We start from the raw sequence: 22,777 nt of genomic DNA, 5'->3' as shown, positions 1-22,777 counted from the left end.
AAGAGCTGGACTCACTGGAGGATGGTTGAGTTGGCCTTTCATGGAATAGGTTGTACCACCTTATGGGCTGGACCTTCCCTCTCTGGTGATACAGGGAGCAGGACTGAACTTTGAGATGTGAATCCTTTGTGTTGAATACTGTGGATTTAGTTTATTACCTCATTATCTTGTATGTTGTTGTTGCTGCTGCTTTCATATAATTACTGCTAAGGGGGGATGTCCTTTGTTGTGGTTCCTCATGCAACTCTAGCTTCACCTTGGAGGAGAGAGCAGGATCAAAAGGTTACAATCGACATGGGATAATTTGAAAACGGTTAGAAAAGGCTGAAGGAATGAGTTGGTGTAGGTAGAAAAAAATCACTCCTTGTTTTTTTTCTTTCTCTTTTAGCTTGTCCTCTAGGTGCTTGCTGCTGCAGGATGAATTAGGAGGGCAAAGACTCTTCCTCTGAACCATGGAGACAAGGGCGTCTTTCATCGCCACCATGCAAGAGACCCAGCATCTGTCCCCAGAGAAAGGTCAGAGCCCGGCAAATGGCGACATGGAGCAGTTTGATTCAGGTGAGCTCTCCATCACTGCCGTAGGTTGTCTTCACTGGTACAGCCCTCCAACTGGTCACTGGTAGGGGTGGGAAGAGCCATGTTGCCAGAGGAGCATTGGGAATGGTCGTACAGCTTGATGGCCTCTTTTGGGTCTTATGCACTAGGCTGTGTCCCTTGGTTGATGAGTTGGGAAATTTGAGCTTTTCATCTTCTGGATATCTTCTACATCTATTCAAAATTTAACTAAAAAGCAATGGAAACCCGCTCCCAGAACATCATATTGTGTACTTTCTATTTCCCCACCCTTTTTTATTTTGTTGGAATTTTGTGGCTAAAGAGAGGAAATGAACACACAGAAATTACAGCACTTCTTGTTTTGACCCTTCATCCTCATTTCCTCCAGAATTTTTTTGAGTGCTTCATGTGAAAGGGCTTCACAAACACTAGACCAGCCAACTGAGCGCTGGTCACATGTTGTCCTTCTGCTCATGGGTTTGACTGGATGCTCTGTAATGCTCTGGGATGGGCACTTAAAGGTGAGGATTCACTACACTAAATTTGGCCATCATCATGGTAGATACAGAAAAATAAATGCTAGCTTCTGGTGATTTCTTCTGGAATTAGGTGCTTTGACTTGCCATATTTAGCCTTAACAGGAGGAGACTGTATCTTATGGCAAAGTTGCGCATTAGGGCTAGATCCATTTTACCTCCTTTGTGATGCAAAAATGGGAGACCTCTCTTTATACCATCTCTTCTCTTGCACCACCTCTGCTACCCATCACACCCTGGGCTGAGTCAGTCAACTCTCTAACCCAGCAGAAAGCTAATCCAGAAAACAAAAGTCGATAATTTCTGCTGTTTTCTTGAGTTGAACTGGCTGGAGGAAGAGGGGGGACCAAGAGCACTGAATTGTTAATTTGGCTCAGATATAACGTGTAACTTCATCCTTGCTCTGTGTTTGCATGGGAGAGCTCAACTCATGAATTTGTGGAGAGCAACACTAAGCTATCAGTCGATCTGTACAAAAGGGTTTGGTTTTACATTATAGTACTTGTGTTTGCGCTCAGATGCTTGGATGCTTTTCCAGAACTCACATTTCTGTAAGAGCTATTCTTGACAAAAGGATCCAAAGTTGTAAATGATTAAATTCTATGCTTGCAGATGGACCTCGTGAAGGGGTACCTTGAGTCTACTTCCATGGAAATAGGTGTCCTCACCAGTGGTGAATCACTGATTCATCACTCCTCAAACACAACTGTAGCAGTGTTGGGGTGACAGCTTTAAAGCTCTTAATACTTTGCCTTCAGTGTATTTTGCATCTTTTGTCTCCAGTGGTGTTCTTTGTGCTTTATTGGTCAGTGCTGTGCTGAAGTCCTTTGAAAAGCTGTGGTTTTCATGCATTTTTTACGGTTTCTTCCTCAGCACCTCAGAAATTTGGCCACCCAACCTTGAGTTTCTTCACTTCTCGTAGTGACTTGGTGATTTTCCTGTCTCCCTGCACACCACCCATTGGAAAGCTGTGGCTGGTCTTTGAATCATTATCATGTTCACTAATGAGTTGGGGAACTGGGGCAGAGACTCACAGCAATGGGATACCATGCCTGTTAAACTGTAAAGTACTTAAAAGGGGCCTATAAGAAAGATGGAGACAGACTTTTTAGCAGGACCTGTTACGACAGGACAAGAGGTGATGGTTTTAAACTAAAAGAGGGGAGATTTAGGCTAGAAAGGAGGAAGAAATTTTTTACGCTGAGGGTGGTGAGAGCCTGGCCCAGGTTGGCCAGAGAGGTGGTGGATGAACCAGCCCTGGAGACATCCCAGGCCAGGCTGGACGGGGCTCTGAGCAACCTGAGCTGGTGCAGATGTCCCTGCTCATGGCAGGGGGGGCACTGGGGGAGCTGGGAAGGTCCCTTCCAACCCAAACTATTCTATGATTCTATGACAAGCTGTGGTCCTTGAGGTGACTGTGAGCTTTTTAGAGTGAGGATGAGCTGTCTTGCTCAGCCCCTTGTGCAATGCAGCCATCTTCTGCAAGTTTTACCATGAAAATAATAAACAGGAGTGGGATACTTGACCTGCAGGTTACCAGTGACCACTTGAGCAGCTCTTAGCAAGCAACTGCATTATGCTTGTGCAATTGAGGTGGAAATGCAGGTGGGTTTCAAGATGTCAGCACAGGTAGGGAAAAATGACAGGAATGTCCTGTAAGGAATGCAGACTACCTGTATTGTGGAGAAAACATGCTTGAAACATGGGGTAGTCCATTTGTTCTTGTCATGATGCTTATAGATTCAACTGGGCTCTTGAGCTCTGCATGTTAGGTGGGACACAGGTGAAAACTTTCCTGTGTTAGCCCAGCCAAAGTTTTGGGTTTTTTTCCATTCTATTTGCAGTGGTTCTGGTTGTTTGAAATGGCTTTAAATGGAAATTGGACACGCTCATGGAAGAGAGGTGCACCTGGATTCATCCCACCTAAAGAAAGCAGGACACTCTTATGTAACCTTATGTAAGAACATAAATACTACCCTGAATTCTCCCATAGACATGAAAGAGCCTTCCTTCTATAGTGTGACTCAAAGAGATGACCGCTGAGGGTCATCTAGAGTTAAACATCTGAACGTGGAGCTCAAGTGTCTTAAAACACTTTATAAAACCTGGTCATCTGATGCTGCCTGTATCACCCGTGAAGAAAAAGATACAGCTGCAGGAAGCAGATCACCCCATTTTAACCCAGGTACTGGGTCACCTTTGGGTTGAGTTGCCGTCTGGAGCTGCCTGCTTCTCCCCACTGAGGATAAAGAAATCAAATCCTGGCTGGAGCAGAGGGGAACATCTCAATCCTTGTTGCTCATGTGATGCAGAACCCTCTCTCGATTCATGTCCTCTAATTCAGACATTTCCAGAGTGGACACCTGCAGCCTGATCCTAGTCACCGTTGATCCATTTATATCTATGGGAGAGAGCTAGGAGCCTCTAGGATGAGATTGAGTTGTTCCGACCATAGACATTGTTTTTGGAATGAGAGGAACTGGCCTGCGGTGCCTACATTTCTATGGATCTGGGTGACTCTCCCAAGGCCATGCCAGAGGTTTGTGTTTGAACACATTCCACCCCTCTGCCTTGCTTAGTGTGTCAACTGCTAAAGCATTACAGTTCTCTGTTCAGTCAAAAAGTCATGACTATATATGGCATAATAGGACAGCTGTGCAATTTGCCACAAACATGTTCCCTTTCAGTGAACCTGGGAAAAATCTGTGTTTCCAGATCTACAGGTTTTAGGTATTTTATCCCCTTTATTTCCCATAGCCAAACGTCCTGGGGGGCTGTTAACAGCTAGAACAGTTGCATTTTTATAGTGTCAATGCACGAGCACTTTAAAGCCATTGAGAGGCTCACAGTTAATGACTTGTTGATTTTATTTGCCATCCTGGGTTTGTTTATACATCACCATATTGTCGGCTGGCCAGCCTTGACTCTTTTCATTAAGAAAGAGCACTGGGCCTAAGTACCAATAATTGGAAAGGGAGCTGATAAGTAAAACAAGCCTAATGCCAAATTTGACATCTCACAGGGTGCTCAGTGAAATTTTGGCACCCGGGGTTTTGCAGCTCTCCAGCAGATCCAGGACTTTTTTCTTGGAGATGTGACTTGAGGAGCAGCAAACAAATCAGCTTTGTGATAACTGCTTGTCAAGTGGACACAACCTTTGTTATCGTACGTTAAGAGAGACTTTGCATTTCTCTATCTGCATTTTAAATGGGGAATCTCCAGGCAATTGAGAGAGGTCACCAAGAGGTGTCCTCAACAGTAGGGCTTTTTTGGTGGGTGAGATTTATGTACAGCTCCATTACATGCATGGATGAGGTTGGTTCCCTTGGGCTGGTATCATCCCTGGGCCATGCTGTCTCTGCTCTGGACACCCCTCTGCCAGATTTCTAGAAATCAACAAAGTCCATAAAAAACATTTCGGAAACTTACAGTCCCTTCAAAATCCTTTGTGATAAAATGAAGCAAAATAAAACACTGATACTATGATGAGTACGCTGACATTATTTTTACAGACCTTGTAAAAGTAATTTCCTGATAAAGTCTGCAGATAAAACACAGTAAAGGAGTCAGACTTGTGATGTACGAGGGAGAAAAGAACTGACAGGGAGGGAAGGCTGCAGCTCTCACGCCGCCTCCTGCTGGGGTCCTAAGGCCTCTCTGTTTGGGTTTAGAAAGGAGAGATCTGGGTGATATATTTTTTTTTAAACAGGTGCTGGTTTGAGTTTTGCTGGACGGCATGTGAATCAGCCTGGTGGGGCTGTGGGAATAGCAGGGCCAGTGAGTCTTTCTGTGAGCACATGGCAGAGTAGGTCACGGGTAATAAGATTATGAAGGGTAGGAGGACTTGTTGCATCCATAACCAGCATCTGTAATGCTAATGTAATTAGTGTGCTGTTATAGAATCATAGAATCGTATTGGTTGGAAAAGACGCTCAAGATCATAGAGTCCAACTGTTAACCCAACACTGACACTAAACCATGTTCCTAAGAACCTCATCTATGCATCTTTTAAAACCCTCCAGGGATAGTGACTCCACCACTGCCCTGGGCAGCCTGTTCCAATGCTTGACAACACTTTCTATGAATAAATTTTTCCTAATATCCAATCTAAACCTCCCCTGGTGCAACTTGGGGCCATTTCCTCTTGTCTTATCACTTGTTACTTGGGAGCAGAGCCCGATTCCCCCCTGGCTCCAAGCTCCTTCCAGGCAGGTCAGAGATCAGAAGGTCTCCCCTCAGCTCCTGTTCTCCAGCTGAACCCCCAGCTCCCTCAGCCGCTCCCATCACACTTGTGCTCCAGCCCCTTCCCCAGCTCCGTTCCCTTCTCTCAACTCGCTCCAGCACCTCAAGGCCTTTCTTGTCATGAGGGGCCCCAAACTGCCCCCAGGATCCAAGGTGCGGCCTCCCCAGTGCCCAGTATAGGACATTGCTCCCTGCAAAGGCTGGAGGTTATATACTTAACTGCCCAAATTCTGTGCTTCTGCTGCTCTCTGGAATGACTCTTTCCCATAAGACTACTGAGGAAGGCAGGAGAAAAGGAGACAACTTGCCTGGTCTCAGCCAGCCAGGTTAAAGCCGAAATCAGGAATAAAAACTGAAAATATACAGAGAGCAGTGTGGTCTGAGGGAAATACCTCATGCCCTGAAATGGAAGTATCTGAGCAGAAGAGGGACGTGGAAATGTCCTGTCCATGTCAGATGTCTAAAGGTGAAGATGTCCTTGGGGTTGTTGAGCAGCCCATCCCACAACCACAAGCTCAGATGGATGCAGAAGCAGGGCGCAACCAGGCAGAGGGGATGCACTTTTAGCTTTTCACGTCAGATGCTTCTGACTTTTAGTGGGACGGGGATTGGTTGTGCTCAGGCTAAAAAGTTACTTAAGCATTGGAGCAATTTTAAACCTGGGATGGATAACCATATCTGCCCATCTCATCACAGCCTAACATACTTTATTTCTGAGTTTCAGCCTTTGAAATCTCTGAACCTGGCTCTTCTCTAAAACATCAGCTCCACAGGGTTGCAGACATTAAGGCTGAAAAATTTTCCTGATCTTCTAAGTTGCCTGTGTGGATGATACAGATGAGTGAAACTCTTAGCAATTTTTGCACTAAGCTCCTACCTTGTGGTTAAGCTGTGGCTTATCTTCAGTCAAGAATGAACAAACCCCTCATTGTGGGTCTAATATCTCAAGTAGAGCCAGCTTTTGTGCCTGGAGGTTTCTGCAGTGATTGCAAGAAACAAAACAAAGCCCATCCCTTATTCTACATTGAATTTGTCTATTTTCAGGTTGTAATCATAGGGCTGGGTTATTTCTTGTCTTGCTGAGTTAAAAAGTCATCTGGTAGCCACTATATCACAGGAGTAAATGTTGATTTACACCTTCATATTTGAGCAGGTTATTTGAGTTTAAGGCAAGGAACCATGAACAGTGTTGATGGCTCTGTGTTCCTCTTTGAACTCCCAGACGGGTCTCTACCCTCCACCAGCTCTGTCTCAAAAAACCCTCTTCTTCTCCACTTTTTTGCCCTCGCCTATGTATGTCTGACTCTATAGGCAGCAAATAAAACCAATGTCTTTGCCTTTTAATGATGAGAGATTCCCACTGCACAACATAATTTTCTGATCCTGAAAACCGAAGACCTGTAGCAATAATTGCAATAAATTAACCCTGCCTTTTTCTTCATAAAATTGTCTGGGGAGGTTTCTTAATTCAGTTTGTCATGAGTCACTTTAATTACATCATGCCCACACTGATGAATGTTTGGGCAGGTAAGGGTCTTGCAGAGTTTGCCTGATAAATGCTTATTGCAAAGAGCTCATTGCTAGACTGTAAATATTTTTGCTCTGGGGATGAAACTGGGTTTGCAAGATTACTTGGGAACAAAATGAAAACAATCAGATTTGGCTGATTTTCTGTAAGTAAAAGATTTATTTTTAATTATTGCTGTGCGTGTTTCAGCGATGGTTTGAGGCCTCAGCTCCACTCAAGTCAGCATGGTTATAAAAAAACCCCACACCTGAATAAAAGAAAGCGTAGTAATGCCAAGTCCTTCACTGTGGGGAAGGATTTTGTGGGGCAGTGATGTACATGGGGCAAGGTGTGATGCAGAGCCCCAAATCTGAAATGGGGCAAGAACAAGTGCAGGGAGCAAGAAGGCAACAATGGTCTGGTGAGGGGTGCTGAGGGATTTGGGGGGAAAGCAGCAGTAGTCTTGGGGGAGAAGGGAGATGTGAAGGCCTCGGCTGAAATTTCTAGGTGGAGGGATGCTGAGGAAGGAGAGAAAGGGTGGCAGGATTGAGAATGGGGTTTCCCATCCCCAAGTGTCGGGGTTTTTGTTCTACACACTGCTCAGCCAACAGATGCAATTTCTAATATTATCACTAGGACACTGCGGTGATTAACAGTGCTGGGCGACGCACTTTTGGGGCACGGGCGAGGCCTTGTGGTAGTGCACAGGCAGCCACCTCCCTTGCAGCAAGAGAGTCACATCAAATGCAAAATAAAAGACCACAAGTGCCTGTTGTGTGACGGGTGAAACCATGGAAGCAGAGTCATTTCTGGTCTCAAAATATTGGCTGCTAAAGTCCCAAAGCCTGCTGAAAGCGTAATAAGAGCTGGTCAAAACAGATAAGCGCAAATCTTTGAAACAAGCTATCTGTTTTCCATTGTGTTGATGATTAGACTGGTTGCTATTCTCACCCTGAACTCTTTGACACAACTTTTGCCTTCTTTGGCTGTGTTTTAGGTTGCTTTTCTTTCTGTCTTTTTTTTTTTTTTTTTTTTTTTGAACAGATGAGGGCTCCAGCTTTGAGGACGCAGACTTCAACTGGGATGAGTTCCTGGAGGAAACAGGAGCCAGCGCTGCTCCCCACACCTCCTTCAAACACGTACGTGTTTCATCTGAGCCTTGTAGGCATTGTACACGTTCCCTCTTCTGGTTTGCAGAGGGTCCCTGGAGAACTGAAGTGGGGCCTGACCATTTTGGGGAGAAATCGTCCCTCTGTGCATGCAGCAACCTGCTTAGGAATGACCCCCGATCTGGTGTTAGGTGAACTCCATGTATTTGCATCATCTACAGTTGCAGCTCAGAGCACTGTCTATACCACTGCCTTGTCCTCTGCCTTGGGTTCAAATTTTCCATTTTTGATGGTTTATATTGTTCACCGTTTGCTTATAATGCACTCTTTTTTTTTCTCTTCATCTATTTTTTCTTATTTATTCATTGCTGTCCATCCCAACCTATAGAGATTCATCTCACAAGAGTGCCTTATTTCTCCAAAATTGTCCTCTTAATGCATGATTTACTGACTAGCAGGGCCCATAGGAAGCCACCTCTCAGCCTCCAGCCTGGAGATGTTGTCTCAGGAGCATGAGAACCAAGTATTTGGGTGGGTAATACCCTTACGGAGTGAATGTGGCTCATATAGACAGCCATGGTAGTAACAGCATGGTCTGTGGCTCTGGTCCATGTTAGCACAAGTAGCATTCAAAGTGTCTGAAATCTTGACTGATGGAGATCAGAGCATCACTTGAAGAAAGGACTCTGTCTCCAAGTAGAGTCCATCACAGTCAACGATATTGTTGTTTGGGACCAGCTTCTCCATCCACCACCAGCTGTTTAACCTCTTCTATTCAGCTACATGTGTGTGATGTCACATGAGGACATGGGACAGAAATGTAGTTGATGTATGAGTTCTTAATCACAGTCAAGGGCGTGCACATGTGACCACATCAGTAGATTTTTCCAGGACATGTTTTGTCGTTCAACCACAAGACTCTTGTCAGAGATGTTGGGGCCTAATGGGGAGATGTGATGATGCCTTCATCTGTGTCAGGCCATGACAAGTCATGCTGGTTCTCCGTCCTGAGCTGCAAGTTCCATGAGGATAGTGCTGCTCATCCTCCTACCTGCCCCATCAGATGTAGCAAGGAGCCTGTTCTGCTCATCAGTTGTGCTGGCTCTTCTCCCAGCTTCACTTGGCTGGTCTGCATGGTCTGGAGGATGTGGACATCTTCGTCATGAAGAGAGGGGTTTTAGATGTGGTGCTCTGGGTTGTTCTCCACCAAGTCTGTTTGCTGGCAGAGATGTCCTTTGGGAACAGTGTAGTTGTGCTGCAGTGAGAAAGCTTCCTGAAGAACCCGTTGCTGCTTTAAGAGAAGTCTTTATTTGGATGACTGCTGTCAAGCCATTAAACTACTACTGTGTCCAGGTGATTTCTTGGCTTGTTTTGAAGGGGTAAGGAGCTGCAGTGATGAAAAACCTCTCTTCTATCTGCATCCAAAAAAAATACAATCCTCCATTCCCTATTTGTTTCCATTTTAACAACAGTGGAGTATTGCAGGATGAAGGACCATAATTCTCTATACTGGAGAATTACAGGGCAATACTTATTGTAGAGTGTATCCTTGATCCAGCAGCTCTCTGGAGAGAACATCTTGTCCCAGGTTTCTGCTCCAGGCCCGAACCGAAATACAAGTGAAAGTCTTGTGCTTCATGAAGCCCCGAAGGATGTCTTTAGGTGTGTGGAGATGCCCACCTCATCCTGCTGATCCTGCTGACTGTGGTGTCTCACAGACCCTCAATCCTGGGACTATTGATGTGACACAAGTTAGTGCTGGGAGCCGTCTTTAGTGACTGTGCTTTTTGATCCTCAAAAAACCCTGGGTTGGCCAGGAACCTGAAAGCCGTCAGAGAAGATGATGTTATCTGTCTCATTCCACTCTTCATGTGATTTTCAGTCATGAGTTCCTTGCCACTAGAATACCACTTTGGTCTTTACTTATGGTGAGTGTGAGGAGAAAAACTGCAAGTGAACATGTGTCCTGGGTTATTTATGAGGACCTTAGCATCGCAAGAGCTAAGACCCTATCTTAAGACAAAGTAGTAAATGTCACAGATCTTCAATCTTAGACATCTCCGAAGGTCTCTTCCAACCTCAACTATTCTGTGGCTCCAGGCACTGGTGTGAATTGTGTCATGACCTGGAGTGGGATGAGTGAGGGACTGCTGCTGACACACCAGAAGAGTGTTTTCTCTCCAACCTGGCAGCCCCAAGTCTGTGCAGTCCTCAAGTGGCCAAATAGACCATATTATATTAATCTTTGTGAGTAAAAGAGTCATTTTAACCTGCCATTTAAATGAGAAGTTAATCATAGAAAGGCTTAAACCAGGCTTTGTAATCTCTCTGGTTTCAGTAGGAGATTAAGGTACTAAGAAACCTGTAAGTACCCATCCTTAAGCATCTCGTAGGAAGTACAGGCTAAGTTTTGGATGGTCTTCTGAAGACAAGTCTGGCAGCTGAACCAGTGGACTGGCATCCACCCCTTCTTCATCAACAGCAGCTAGACACATCCCACTGGCCCTTGGAAGACACCAAATGATGTGCCCACAGCAGGCCCTAGTGTTTAGCAGCAGTCCCTGCCGTGTCCTAGAAGAGATACACTGGCATCTCCAGTGTCCAGAGAAGGCAAGTTACATATGACCTGTCACTGGGGAGATAAACGGATGTGACGTCTCCATCAGATGGCAAGACAGTGACTCAAACCATTTTGCTTCTTTCAGCGATGGATCATCATACCTTATTTACTGGGGTGTTCGAGGCTTGAGCTGCTGGGTATGGATTTAGTGTAAATGCTCTGCTTGGTCTGCTTGGTACAGCGTTCAGCCTTTGATGCTCGTCAGCCCTCAAGAGGTGCTTCACTGTTGTTATATGACTAATAATTGTGGTTGGGCTTAACTCCTAGAGGTACTTAGTACCTACCTTTCTACCTTACGTGTGTCCTGTGATTTACGTGATGGAGCTGCGCAGTGGGAAATGCAACTTCACTTGAGTTATACTGCCTTTTCCCAGGCATTAGTGAGATTTATGGTGCTAAGATGGGTACTAGACCTCTCTCAGATGTAGTGCAGCTGAGGCTACTGCTACTGGAGGGCTTCTGTAGAGCATGCAGGACCTTGCATGATAGGGTATATTCCAGTGAGCTAGGAATGGTCCTCCCCAGACAGATTGTGAAGGAGGTAGTTGGATTAAGGAGCACCATCATGTCCTATCCTAGAGCTGCAATTAAGGGCAGCATTATCTTCTCTGGGGGGGAGGGGGGAGCGGGGGTCTCCCTGCAAAGAAGAAAAGGTAACACCATGCCTTTCTCATTTTGTAAGGTTGAAATCAGCCTTCAAAGCAGTTTCCAACCAGGGATGAAGTTAGAAGTCGCCAACAAGAGCAATCCAGACACATATTGGGTGGCTACGATCATTACAACGTGTGGACAGCTCTTACTGCTTCGTTACTGTGGCTATGGAGACGACCGGAGGGCAGATTTCTGGTGTGACGTGATGACAGCAGATCTTCACCCCGTTGGCTGGTGTACACAGAATAACAAGGTCCTGATGCCTCCAGATGGTGAGTTGTGTGTGTTTTGTTAGGGTCATCCTCTAGTGTTGGGCTGGTGGTTAATCTCCAGACTTCCAGTCGATCTGGAATGGGTGCTCCAGATCCTCAAGTGGTGTTGGGTGGTGCAGTCAGGGTCAGGTCCCCACGGGTCAATGGGTGATTCAGTTTGCCAGTCAGCCTCTAGAAAAGGCATTTTTGCCCTAGTTGGTGACAACAGAAGGCACTTCTATAGGAAGCTGTCTTAACAAGGAAACTTACTACTAAATTGTAAGCTGTGATTTTCAGTTAGGGGAGAAAGTTGTCCTGTTCCTGTAGGAAGGAAGGATGAAATTCAGAGTGAGAACAAACTGAAATAAGCAAGATCGGCTTGGGTGTAACCAAAATCAGAAGTTGGCTGTGCACTCAAGTGTTTTGCCCTGGAAGTTTAAAACCTTCCATTGCCAGATTCTTGCAGCTTTTGATTCCGGTGGTAGATACACCTGATTAAAGAGAGGAAAATTTGGTCATTATCAGTTAGGGCACGTCCTGATTATCAGCTTTTAGGTGCACAAAAGCTGAATGCAAGAGCAGTAGGTTACTGAGTGGCCCATGTGAAACAGTTTGTTAATACAATTTGATCGTCAGTGTGTAAGAAAAATGTGTGGGGTTGGTTTATTTTATTTTTTTTTTGGCTGTGTACATCAACAGAACAGCTGGGTATCCTTACCACTACGTAGCTCCAAGCAGAGGCATGCTTGTCACTCTTACTTATGTATATTCCTGCCTTATATCCTATTTATTCTGGATGAAGGGAAGAAGAGATGAACATTTAGCCTCCAGCTTGTGCACACATTTAAGAGAAGTCTCGTTTAAGGATTCTGCTGCTGAAGTTATTCTTTTACTTTCTGTTACATGTGACCATTGATAAAAGTATATGTGCCAGTTGTGTGCCATGTGTGATTTCTCCTGGTGTAGGTGTTGCCTTATTTCCCAGTGAAATGTAGACACAGTCTTTGAGTCAGAACTGACATTCCTGCCCTGCATAAGCCAAACTCTAAGTTAAGCTTATCTTTTTGTTCTGGTCTGTGTATTTTGAATAAACAGAGGATTGTTTGCTTAAAAAAAAAAAGTTGTCTTGAAGACAAATATGTCTAAGAAATCTGTTGCTTTATCACTGGTAAATCAATCTGATGTGAGAGGAGTTAGGTATTTTATTTTATTGGTCTCTTAAACTATGTTTTACTACATGGATTATAATCAATATTACCAGAAAGGTGTACAGTGCTGTAAATGAAGTCTCAAAATGCCAGGGTCAAGGGGTAAGAGATCTTATCAACTGTTGTAATAGAAAATAATGATTGTCTTATAACCGGAGGCAAGTGCTTTTCATGGAAATGTTGGAATCTGCTCTTTAGGTTATGATGACTTTGTGTGAATCATCTTGCTTGAATGACTGCAAATCTGTGGTGCATCATACCTCCTTTCTTCTCTTGCTGAGCGATGTAACTATACACCAGGGTGTTGTATTTGGTCAACTGCCTTTTTTTAAAATTTGATTCAATTTAATTTTTGTTTGGTTTTGGTTGGTTTGTTTTTTTTTTTTTTTCTCCATTCCCATTCTCAGTGAATAAACTCTGCTGAATATGTCTTAGTGTAGTTTTCAGAAAGAGTAAACTAAATGCGTAGGTTGTAATTTGAAAAGAGATTTAAGCATTTAAGAGCTTGAGCCGTATTTTGAAATGAGGCATCTAAAATACCCGGGAGGATTTGACTCTTCAGGACTTCTCTCACCCGGAAAAGAGAGAGGTCCTAAGTGTGCTCATAAATCGCAGAGCTCCTCTGGGTGTTTGCCCGCGGGGTTCAGCCTGTGGTTGAAGGTGAGTTTCCAAAAGATCATGGCTCCCATTGGGACACCACAGGGTAGAAGCTGCATTTTCAAGAGTGCCCAATGTCTTCTGTAGCAAGAACTGAGCTCTGACCAGCTTTAAAAAGTAGCTTGTGAGTGCTAGACGTACTGTACGCAGATATCTGGAGTTTATCCTGTGCTTAATTGCTTTGCTGATCAGTGAATATATCTTAAGGAGCCAAACTTAATTGCAGTGCTGGGAGTTTTAGCCTGTGAAGGCTGCAGGATCAGACTTTGCATTGGTTGTAGAGGCAGTGATCTTCTGTATGAATCATAGAATAGTTTGGGTTGGAAGGGACCTTCCAAGCTCATCCAGTGCCCCCCCTGCCATGAGCAGGGACATCTGCACCAGCTCAGGTTGCTCGGAGCCCCGTCCAGCCTGGCCTGGGATGTCTCCAGGGATGGTTCATCCACCACCTCTCTGGCCAACCTGGGCCAGGGTCTCACCACCCTCATTGTAAAAAATTTCTTCCTCATGTCTGGCCCGAATCTCCCCTCCTTTAGTTTAAAACCATTGCCCCTTGTCCTATCACAACAGGCCCTGCTGAAAAGTCTGTCCCCATCCTATTTATAGGTCCCTTTTAAGTACGGAAGGGCCATAATCAGGTCTCTCCAGAGCCGCCTTTTCTCCAGGCTGAACACCCGCAACTCCCTGAGCCTTTACACCTAGGTGTAAGAACTCCATGGAGGTTTTTTGCGTTTTTAGCATTGCACACTATTTTGTTGTCAAACCTTTGGAAGAAATGAAAAGCCAGCTCCAAATTGCATGAACCCATTTTCTAAGGGCCTGATTCTGCACATCTTGGTTACGTGCAAACAGCGTGGCGAGAGCCAGTTATCTGCCGTCAGATAGGCCAAGAAAGACTTCTTTAATGGGCAGAATACCAGCAATGAGACAATACTCTGTTTCTGCTTATGAATCAGATCGCACTGATCGACACTCGTCTTATAAATGTAATGCCAGACCAGAATGGCACAGAGTGATAGGATGAAGAATTTCATTAGATGGGAGAGAAATGCAAAAAAGTCGGGTAGTTCAGTTTAGCTAATTAATGGAGCTTGACTTAATGTTCAGCAGACACAGAGCTTTCAAGGGGCAGCTGCCAAATAATTGTTGTTTATGATCCCAATAGAAGGAAGTAATTTAATTTACAGTGTTACAGGATTGTTAATTGGGTGACGTTAGTATTGCATCATGGTGCCTGTGAGTATAATGTCAAGTCATGTTACATCCTCCCATGACATTATGGTGCAACGCACTAGAATAGGACTGCTCAAGCCAAACAGTTGAGTTTGCAATAAAATGTGTTGGCTTATGAAAGGATGCTGTAAGTGCGTGCGTGTCAGAGTTTCACCCTCCACTCCCTCCTTCCCTGCAGGAAATCAAAGGAATAAAATTGTAGTTACTTCAAGCTTTGCCATTAATTATATTTTTCTCATTACAAATCGGTGTGTAATTTGAATTGCAAACTCAACTATCCTGGCAGAATAGATCTGTTTACCATTCAAAGCAAAATGAAAATTATTTAAATTAGTTAATATAGAACTCATTTGAATGAGTTGGATGTTTATTCATGAACTAGCTGAAGCAAGTGTGAAGCTGTCCTTATGGTCTGTAGCTTTGGCACTGATCAGCTCTAAAGTCACGTCCTGGGACAGAAATTTGTATTTTATTGCATATTAACTGTGGTGTTGACCTGTGGGTAGCTACTGCCTGATGTAACCTAGTATGAAATTTTCATCCTTACTGACAAGGCCCCTCAGCAGTTGTAATTCATATGAGGAAGGACAACTTGCTTCAGAGTTCCTTGACAGTGGCCAGGCTGTGGTGGCTTAGTAGGATTTGTTTTCTGCGCTGTAGGGGTGGGATGTAGCATAGACTTCCCATCAGTTAATTAAAATTTCCCCATTATATTAGCCTGCCTGGAAACAGGGAGAACCTTAATCCCCTCCTATGTCTTACCCAAGTGCTGTCCGCCGCCTCAGAACAGAGCTGATGTGGTTGTTTTTTCAACATCCTCCATCCCTTGGGATGTTTTACTCATTGAGCATTAAAAATGAAAGTCTAACTAAACTTTCCTTTACCAACAATTCCTTTAACTGTGAAAGAAAAAGAGGTCTCTTGCCTCCTTTAGCCTGTTATTTCCATGTGCTGTTTTCCTTTGTTGATGACAGTTGGGTCCAGGAACACATTTACCATCGAGCAGAAGAGCGGCGTGGAGAACCTGACAAGTGTAGTAGCTAAATTATGCATTGTGAACCACGCGGAGAGCAGGAACGTCTTTCGATTGACACTTGGGTGTTTTTTTTGTACAGATTGCGAATTTACAGCTGAGCCAACAGAGCTGAATCTCTCCTGGCACTATCTTAATGCAGTCTGGGGTGCACTAAAGACACTGGATGACAAGATTATTGTGTACACTTATAATTGCCGTGGTGGTTCTGCTTTAATGTTATTGACAGATGGAAATTCAAATAGGGTATTTCTGTGTGCAGATCTGCGCGGTGAGCTAGAAATACAACGAGGAGAGAGCCAGGTCTGTATTTTGATTTTACAATGAACTGATACGCATGGGAAAAACCTCTGAACACCATCTATCTTTACTTTTGGTGATCAAGATGATCAATTATACTGTGATTATGTGTAGGAAAGCAGCCTTTACTTCTCTGTTACACTGATATAAGGAGAGTTAAAGCTGAAAAGTCTGATCCTGGGGTGATGTGAGTCCCTCTTGAATGGAGCTGACCTTCATCAAGTGAAATATGCCATTGGGAGTGGTGGACATAAAGCATTTTTCTTGCCCAGACTTTCTGTGCATATCGTCATTTGGTCACCATTTGAAACAGGTTTTTGTGTTTTGCTCAGGTCAGGTTAGCTTTTGGCCTAGATCCAGGCCAAGGGAGGGGAATTCCGCTCAGACTCAAAGTACTGCGTCTGATTCTGGGCAGCATATGGATGAGAAAGGAGATAAAGCTTGTGCCATAGCAAACTGGGTTGCCTTCAAATGACAACATGTGTTTTTGTTGTTGTTGGCTGTTTTTGTGTTTAAAATACAATTATCTGAATATATCACTGAGCCAAATCCTGCTCTTTTGAGATCCCTGGTGTAAAGCAGGGGAGAAGTGGATCTGGTTGGCCATGCCAAAACTTTTAGCATCAGGACTCACCAGATTCTGCATAGTCAAAAGATGGTCGGTTGCGTTACACAGCCTATTTGTGTGCAAGGTGTCAGATAGATTGATAGATAGACTGAAGGAGTAAGTTAACTTCGAGACAATTTTTCCATTTTGTTAGTGCTCAGGTGAACTCATCTGTGGATGTAGTAGTTAGAACAGAGGCTGGGGTTGAGCTACAGCAGAATGCAGTGGGATTGAGATAAAATATGGCACAGGGGATGGGAGCAGGAGCAGTAAGAGGAGATGGAGAGACGGGAGCAAAGAGAAGAGCAAGCCTTGGGCTTCACAATTCAAGATTTGCCTTTCAGCATCATTCTTGGAGGTCACTTGTGTCTGCAAAGCTTGTCCACAGGTTCTCCAGAGAGTGACACAGAGATAATGTTTCTGAGAATAAGATGAGGGCCTCCAGAGCTTCTCAGGAAATATGATCATGGCTTTTTAAAATTTTATTTTATTTTTTTTAAATTTAACCAAAGCCAACTTTCCCCAGGTAATCTCATCCCAGAGGAGATAAAACTTAAACTATGCCTGCAGGTCTGTGATTACAGTGCAGGTAGAGGGATCAGATGGGCAGGGTGGACTTCTTTTATCTTTGTATGGAGTTGGCTCGCCTTCACCGACTTATCTGAGATGAGTTTGCTTTTCTACTGGTATAATTGAGAGCAGATCTGGCCCCAGTTTAGCTGTTTCACTGAAGGCTCACCTGAAATATTACTTCCTAAGAGCTCGAGACTGGAGAAAATCAGTAGGCATTCACTGAGCTTATGGTGTTTTACATCAGCTAAGAACTGGGCCCTCGAGCCAAGTAAAATGAAACTCGGAAATCTTCTTTGGCAGGTTGTACTGTCAAGGACACTGGATATTTCTAAAGTAGTATATAGATTTTTTTTTTTTTAAATTTATCTTCTTTGCCCAATCTGTATCCTCTTATTCGATCAAAACCAAGTTTAGACTAACCTAATGTAAATAGATTGTAGGATTTCTTTATTTTTAAATACTGTGAATGACTCCCAGTGCAGTGTTTTATGTGTGCTTTTCAAGTCGACTTTAGCAGAGTATTAATTATGCAGGGGTGACGTTAGCGTAAATAACTAGTCAGCAAATAAATGTCAATTAAATATTCTATTAGCATAGTAGGCAGCTTTATGCATTGGCGTAGAACATTTAGCAGATTATACTTAACGAGCACATAAAAAATAGCTTTTTTTTTTCTTTGCTCTCCTAATGATGACAGAGAAGGGGAGAGGAAGGAAGGTAAAAATAATGTCCTACTTTGGCTGAAGTGCCTGGAGTGTTTGGGCTGAAATTTGCCCTAGTAGGAGCCGTGCCAGTTGACTTGTCTCTGGGGAGCTGGCAGAGCTGAAATCGCTGGAGCACATCGTGGCTCAGCATCCCCACCAGCCCCATATAACCCCTTGCAGACTTGCTCCTGAGAAGAACATATTTTCCTTACAAAACCCACAGTAGTTTTTCCTCCCCTTCCTTGACGTGACTCAGATCGCTCAGTCTGGGATGCGAAAATTCAAGAATTAGTTAATTGCTTGTGTGGCATCGGTGTAATGTTCTCTTGATAGGGAAAATGGTCTTTTCACTATTGTGTGAAACTGCAAATCTTTTGCATGTGCTGCTGGCTTTAGTTACTTTCAAAAGACTTAATATTGCAAAGTGAGGCCCTTTGGGGGTAAACTGAGTGTACCAGGCCACCACGTGTCTTTTGGGAGTGTAAGTAATTGTCGAACTACTGTGCAAATGTGGCACAGCCTGGCCAGTGGGACGTGCTTTGCAAAAGGTTTTTGAGTTGTAGACTATCAAATGCAGAGTTTTTGAGGATCTTGAGGTCTGCTGGGCTTGAAGTCAAGCTTTTCCGTTTTGATTTTCCTTTTAATACAGTTTTTCAGGTCGAGAGGCATAGTTGCAGAGGACGTTGCAGGGATGGGATGCTGGCAGGTTTGTAAGGTGGGCTTGGGAGTAGATGATTTATCTTGGTGTTCCTGTTGTGAAACTTGGACAAAGAAACACTGCGTGAGTGGGAAATGCTGCGTGTGCGCTGCTCTGGCTTCAGCTGGGACCACTGTGAGTAATGGAAGGTATTGAGGGGAAAACTCAATGTTTGGTTAAACATAGGTCCTTTTGCTTCAAGCCTTTCAGGAGTGCAGTAGAGGTGGTCCTTAGGGAACATATCTATCACAAGGCTTACAGCTTTTGCTCTGCAGTGTCCCCGTGGTTTAGGTACATGGCCATGGGTGCTGTCAGGCTCTCTGCTTAGGGGAAGATTTCCCCTGAGGTGAAGGGGTCACTCTTTGTGCTTCTCTATTGAGTTTTTGGTGGAATTGGCTTAGGAAAGGGGTTTTTCCCCTTCACAAAAACCATACATGTGAATCCTCTGCTTTGTTCTCATCAGTGTTTTCCTTTGGAATAAAGTCGTCGTTTTTCCCCTCAAAAATGTCAAGACAGTTGTTTTGGGGATTGAATACCCAAAACATTGACTTGAGTTGCAGCACTGCCTTATGGGATTCATACTTGGGTGCTGGTGCTTCCTTGCCCTTTTGCCTGGGTTAGACTTTATCTCATGAGGGTCTGGTTTCTCCTTGTGGAGTCATCATGAGATTATAGAAAAGTTTGGGTTGGAAGGGACCTTCAAAGCTCCTCCAGTGCCCCCCCTGCCATGAGCAGGGACATCTGCACCAGCTCAGGTTGCTCAGAGCCCCGTCCAGCCTGGCCTGGGATGTCTCCAGGGATGGTTCATCCACCACCTCTCTGGCCAACCTGGGACAGGCTCTCACCACCCTCAGGGCCAACAATTTCTCCTTCATGCCCTACAAGGTGTTCTTGTGGCTGGGGAACTCAGCCCTTTCTGAGGATTTGAAAAACCAAAGCCATGCAAGATGGTTTAGGTTTCCAGGAAAAAAAAAAAAGCCCAAAGCTTTCACATGAAGTAGGCTCTGTTTATTAAAAGCAAGAAGAGTGCACACTTTAATCAAAACCTAATTTTCCAGTAAGAAGCCGTTTCAGCAGAAACATACCCAGCAAGCCTAGTTTCCAGGGACAACGACATCTGCTTATGCTGTATTTATATTTACTTATTCTAACAAACAAATGGAGCAAGGGAAACAGGGCAGGCCTGGCTGGACAGCCCATGGTCCAGTGCAGCAGGGATGCACGCAGTGACTGCAGCCACCAAAACTGCACAGGACCCTGCATTGCACCTGAAGTGCCTGCCCAGCATCTGTTTTGGGGTGCTTTTTTCATTGCTGAGGATCATTTGGGGAAATTAGATTTGGCCCGCACCCAGATGGGGTATTAGCGCAACTTCTTAGAGACGTGACAGTTTCACTGATGCGATTGTCCCCACACAGTCCTAATGCAGATCCTATATTTTTGCACACTTATGGGTGGAAAGTACTTTCATTTATATTTCTAGGTATAACCACTCCTCATTCCTGTACTGGACTGAGCTATAAAACTAGCGAAACAAAATTACGTATGCTGAGGATAATACAGCACTGTTTACACTAGCGTGTTATTAGCCCAGCGTGGAGCATGGGTTTAATCTGCAGGTTGGCTGATGGCCAAGGAAGGGTTCAAGAAGGAGTTTCACTAATGGAGTGAGGTTTGATAACAAATGACTTGGACGTACCGATACTGAAATAAATGCACTTTCTGACTGCTTTTCCCTTGCTCAGGTGGACTGTCTGTCCTGACTTTTATTTCCATGTATTGCTACCGGTGCATGGTGCCTTCCTCCATAGATGAATGATGTTGCCATTCCCTTGGCAGGAATACGTAAAGCAGCAGTGTGGTTTGTAGCACTGTAATGGCCCCTTTTGGGTGGTACAAGGAAGGCTGGACTATTTTAACTACAACTGTCTTGTTATGATTGAAGAAGCAGCACCTTGTGCACAGGCAAGAGTGGAGCTGAGGATCAGGCTTATTGCAATGAAAACTGAAAGCCTAATCCTTTTATAAACAGTCTGGAGGGGGATGGAGGTGGGAGAAAGAAAAGCAGTGATTTTTTTTTGTGGACTTTGACAAGTTATAAATATATCCTGAGTGAAACCAATAGTGTGGAGCTTTATGAAAGATTTAATGAATAAATATTTCATGCCCACATGGTGCTTCTTCGGTAACGCATGCTGTTGGTAAAAAGCAATAAACAAAGAACCTCCTTCAGGGTTTGTTTGGGCTTTTAAATTAAACTAATTTAATCAACTTTTTCAGTCAAGCTTGATATTAGTTCATTTCTGTACACAGCACTGTACTCGGATCTGTTTGTTTTCTCCTGATACCTGTTCTGTTTGGAAGATGCTTGAATATCAAAGAACGATTAGTTTCATCCAGCCCCTCTAGTGCACATCTGGGTTTTCAAGGCAGGGAGCACAGTCTGACTTTCTCCTTATCCTACAGCTGAGGAGTCAGCCATCCTCTACCATCCCATCCGTAGGTGTTATGGGACCCCAGCCGGGGTTTTCCTTATCCAACAGATAATTAAATGATCCAGAGATCACTTGAGCATGATGGTAATTTCTGAATGCAAGCGAGTGGGCATCTTTTGTGTTTTGGAAGTCTTCAGCACCCAGTTTGCTGCTTGCTTGAAGGACCAGAATTAGCTAAAAGTGCTCTGGAGTCTGGCCCCATGTGGGAAGCGAGGCTTGCACACTTCTGCGATGGATTGCTGCACAGATTTATGCAGGAAAATTGAAATGTTCCTCTAGCTCAGAGACCTGATTTTTCTTTGGGAACACAGGGCTGTAGCCAATTGATTCTTTCACAGCTGGACCATGCAAGTGAAGAGCGATTAAGACGCAGTAGGGTGGTAAAAGCAAGGGTGGTCGGGGCAGTAAAGCTGACTTTGGGAAGGCATCTGTGGGTAGGGCTGCTAAATGAGCTGAGGATCTGCTCGAACTTGGACACTGATGCACCTTTGCATGGGCTGGTGGGGTCAGACACAAATGCATGGAATGGGGCATTTCTCAGCTTCTTTTGCCATGAAAATGAGTAAAAGTGCCTCTTTATTTATTATGTATTTCCGCACAACCACTGATCTGGAACCACTTGATTTTGTACTGGGCAGCTTTGGGAACTGAAGTTTATCCCTCTTGGCTGGATAGGGTATGTCCCCATGAGGTTTGTGCCACACTATGGGCAGTGACAAAAAAAGTTGCATTAGAAACCGAGGAAGGTTAGATTGTCCAAACCCAGGTAGACCTGTATTCTTTAGTATATATTTTTTTTAGTGTCAGGCAATATGCGAGATTATGTCTATATAGAGCAAAACCCAAGCCCTTTGCCCAGCAGAAGGGTTCATCTTCGGCAAAGGCTGATGGAGCAAAACTCCTTGTAGTAGGGCTGAGCTGATCCAGCCCAAAGTGTTGGCGGAATCAATTTCTGCTGTGGCTCCTGACCTCCTGCAAGGAGAGCACATTTTGGTGGAACTCAAGTTCCACTCAGGATGCTTGAAGGGCTTAAGATGAGGAGTTGAGACCCCACAGCTTTGCCTTCTGCTGCTTGCAATCCTGGTCACAGTCCGCAGGATAACGCTGCAGCCTCTGCTGTGACAAACCCATTGGTTTTGGAGCTGACATTTAGTACAAGTTGTGCTGGAGGAACAAAGATGCAGGAGGAATGGAGTAATTGCAGCGTGAGGCAGAGACTGTGAATGAGATGCTGTATTTCCAAGGAAATATTGCAGGAAAAGGCTATGAGCAGAAATAAGGCTTTTCTGTGAGTAGAGATTTCCTGAGATTTCCCTGTTCTTTAGCAGCAGGTGAAATGAGGTGGATTTTTGAAAGGTACCTTTGAGACCATTTCAAATAAAATCTCCCCTTGTTGATTGTTGGAAAGAACCTCTTCCATCCATTGCACAAAACAGCAAAATATTCCTTCTGAGACACTTAAGTGCCGAGCAATGGAAATATGTAAATTATTTTACAATTAAAGTCCCAATGAGGCTCCTAATAAAAAGTGTGGCTGAGGAGACAGTAAGTTTTAGAAGTACTGACCCTGTTGCTCCATGTTGAGCCAACATTTGACATCATCCAACTATTTAGAGCAAACCGTGTAGATACAGAACAAAATGCAGGACAGCTGAGAATCTTTTCACCGTTAAGCAGAAGACTTACGACCCCATTTGTAGACTTGGTAAGTTATCATTGAGGAGACTACAATGTCATTATTCAAGCAAATACCCCTGAAGAATGTAATTATTTGAGCAAATAGTCCTGAAGTGTGTGCC

The 22,777-nt window shown here is 44.2% G+C and overlaps 1 protein-coding gene across 1 annotated transcript in view; it reads left to right on the top strand.

The window, feature by feature from the left end:
• Positions 1-452: 452 nt before the first annotated feature.
• The window catches only part of SFMBT2 (Scm like with four mbt domains 2), a 104,839-nt gene continuing 82,514 nt past the window's right edge, over positions 453-22,777 (top strand). Inside the window, exons 1-3 of the mRNA XM_065647610.1 lie at positions 453-558; positions 7,885-7,979; positions 11,252-11,492. Of these exons, the coding sequence (XP_065503682.1) occupies positions 453-558; positions 7,885-7,979; positions 11,252-11,492 (442 nt within the window). The remainder of the gene's footprint in view (positions 559-7,884; positions 7,980-11,251; positions 11,493-22,777) is intronic.

The sequence above is a fragment of the Caloenas nicobarica genome, chromosome 1 (genome assembly GCF_036013445.1).
Source record: "Caloenas nicobarica isolate bCalNic1 chromosome 1, bCalNic1.hap1, whole genome shotgun sequence".
Taxonomy (NCBI): Eukaryota; Metazoa; Chordata; class Aves; order Columbiformes; family Columbidae; genus Caloenas; species Caloenas nicobarica.
The sequence above is the reverse complement of the archived record's forward strand: the minus strand, read 5'-3'. Positions and strand labels throughout refer to the sequence as shown.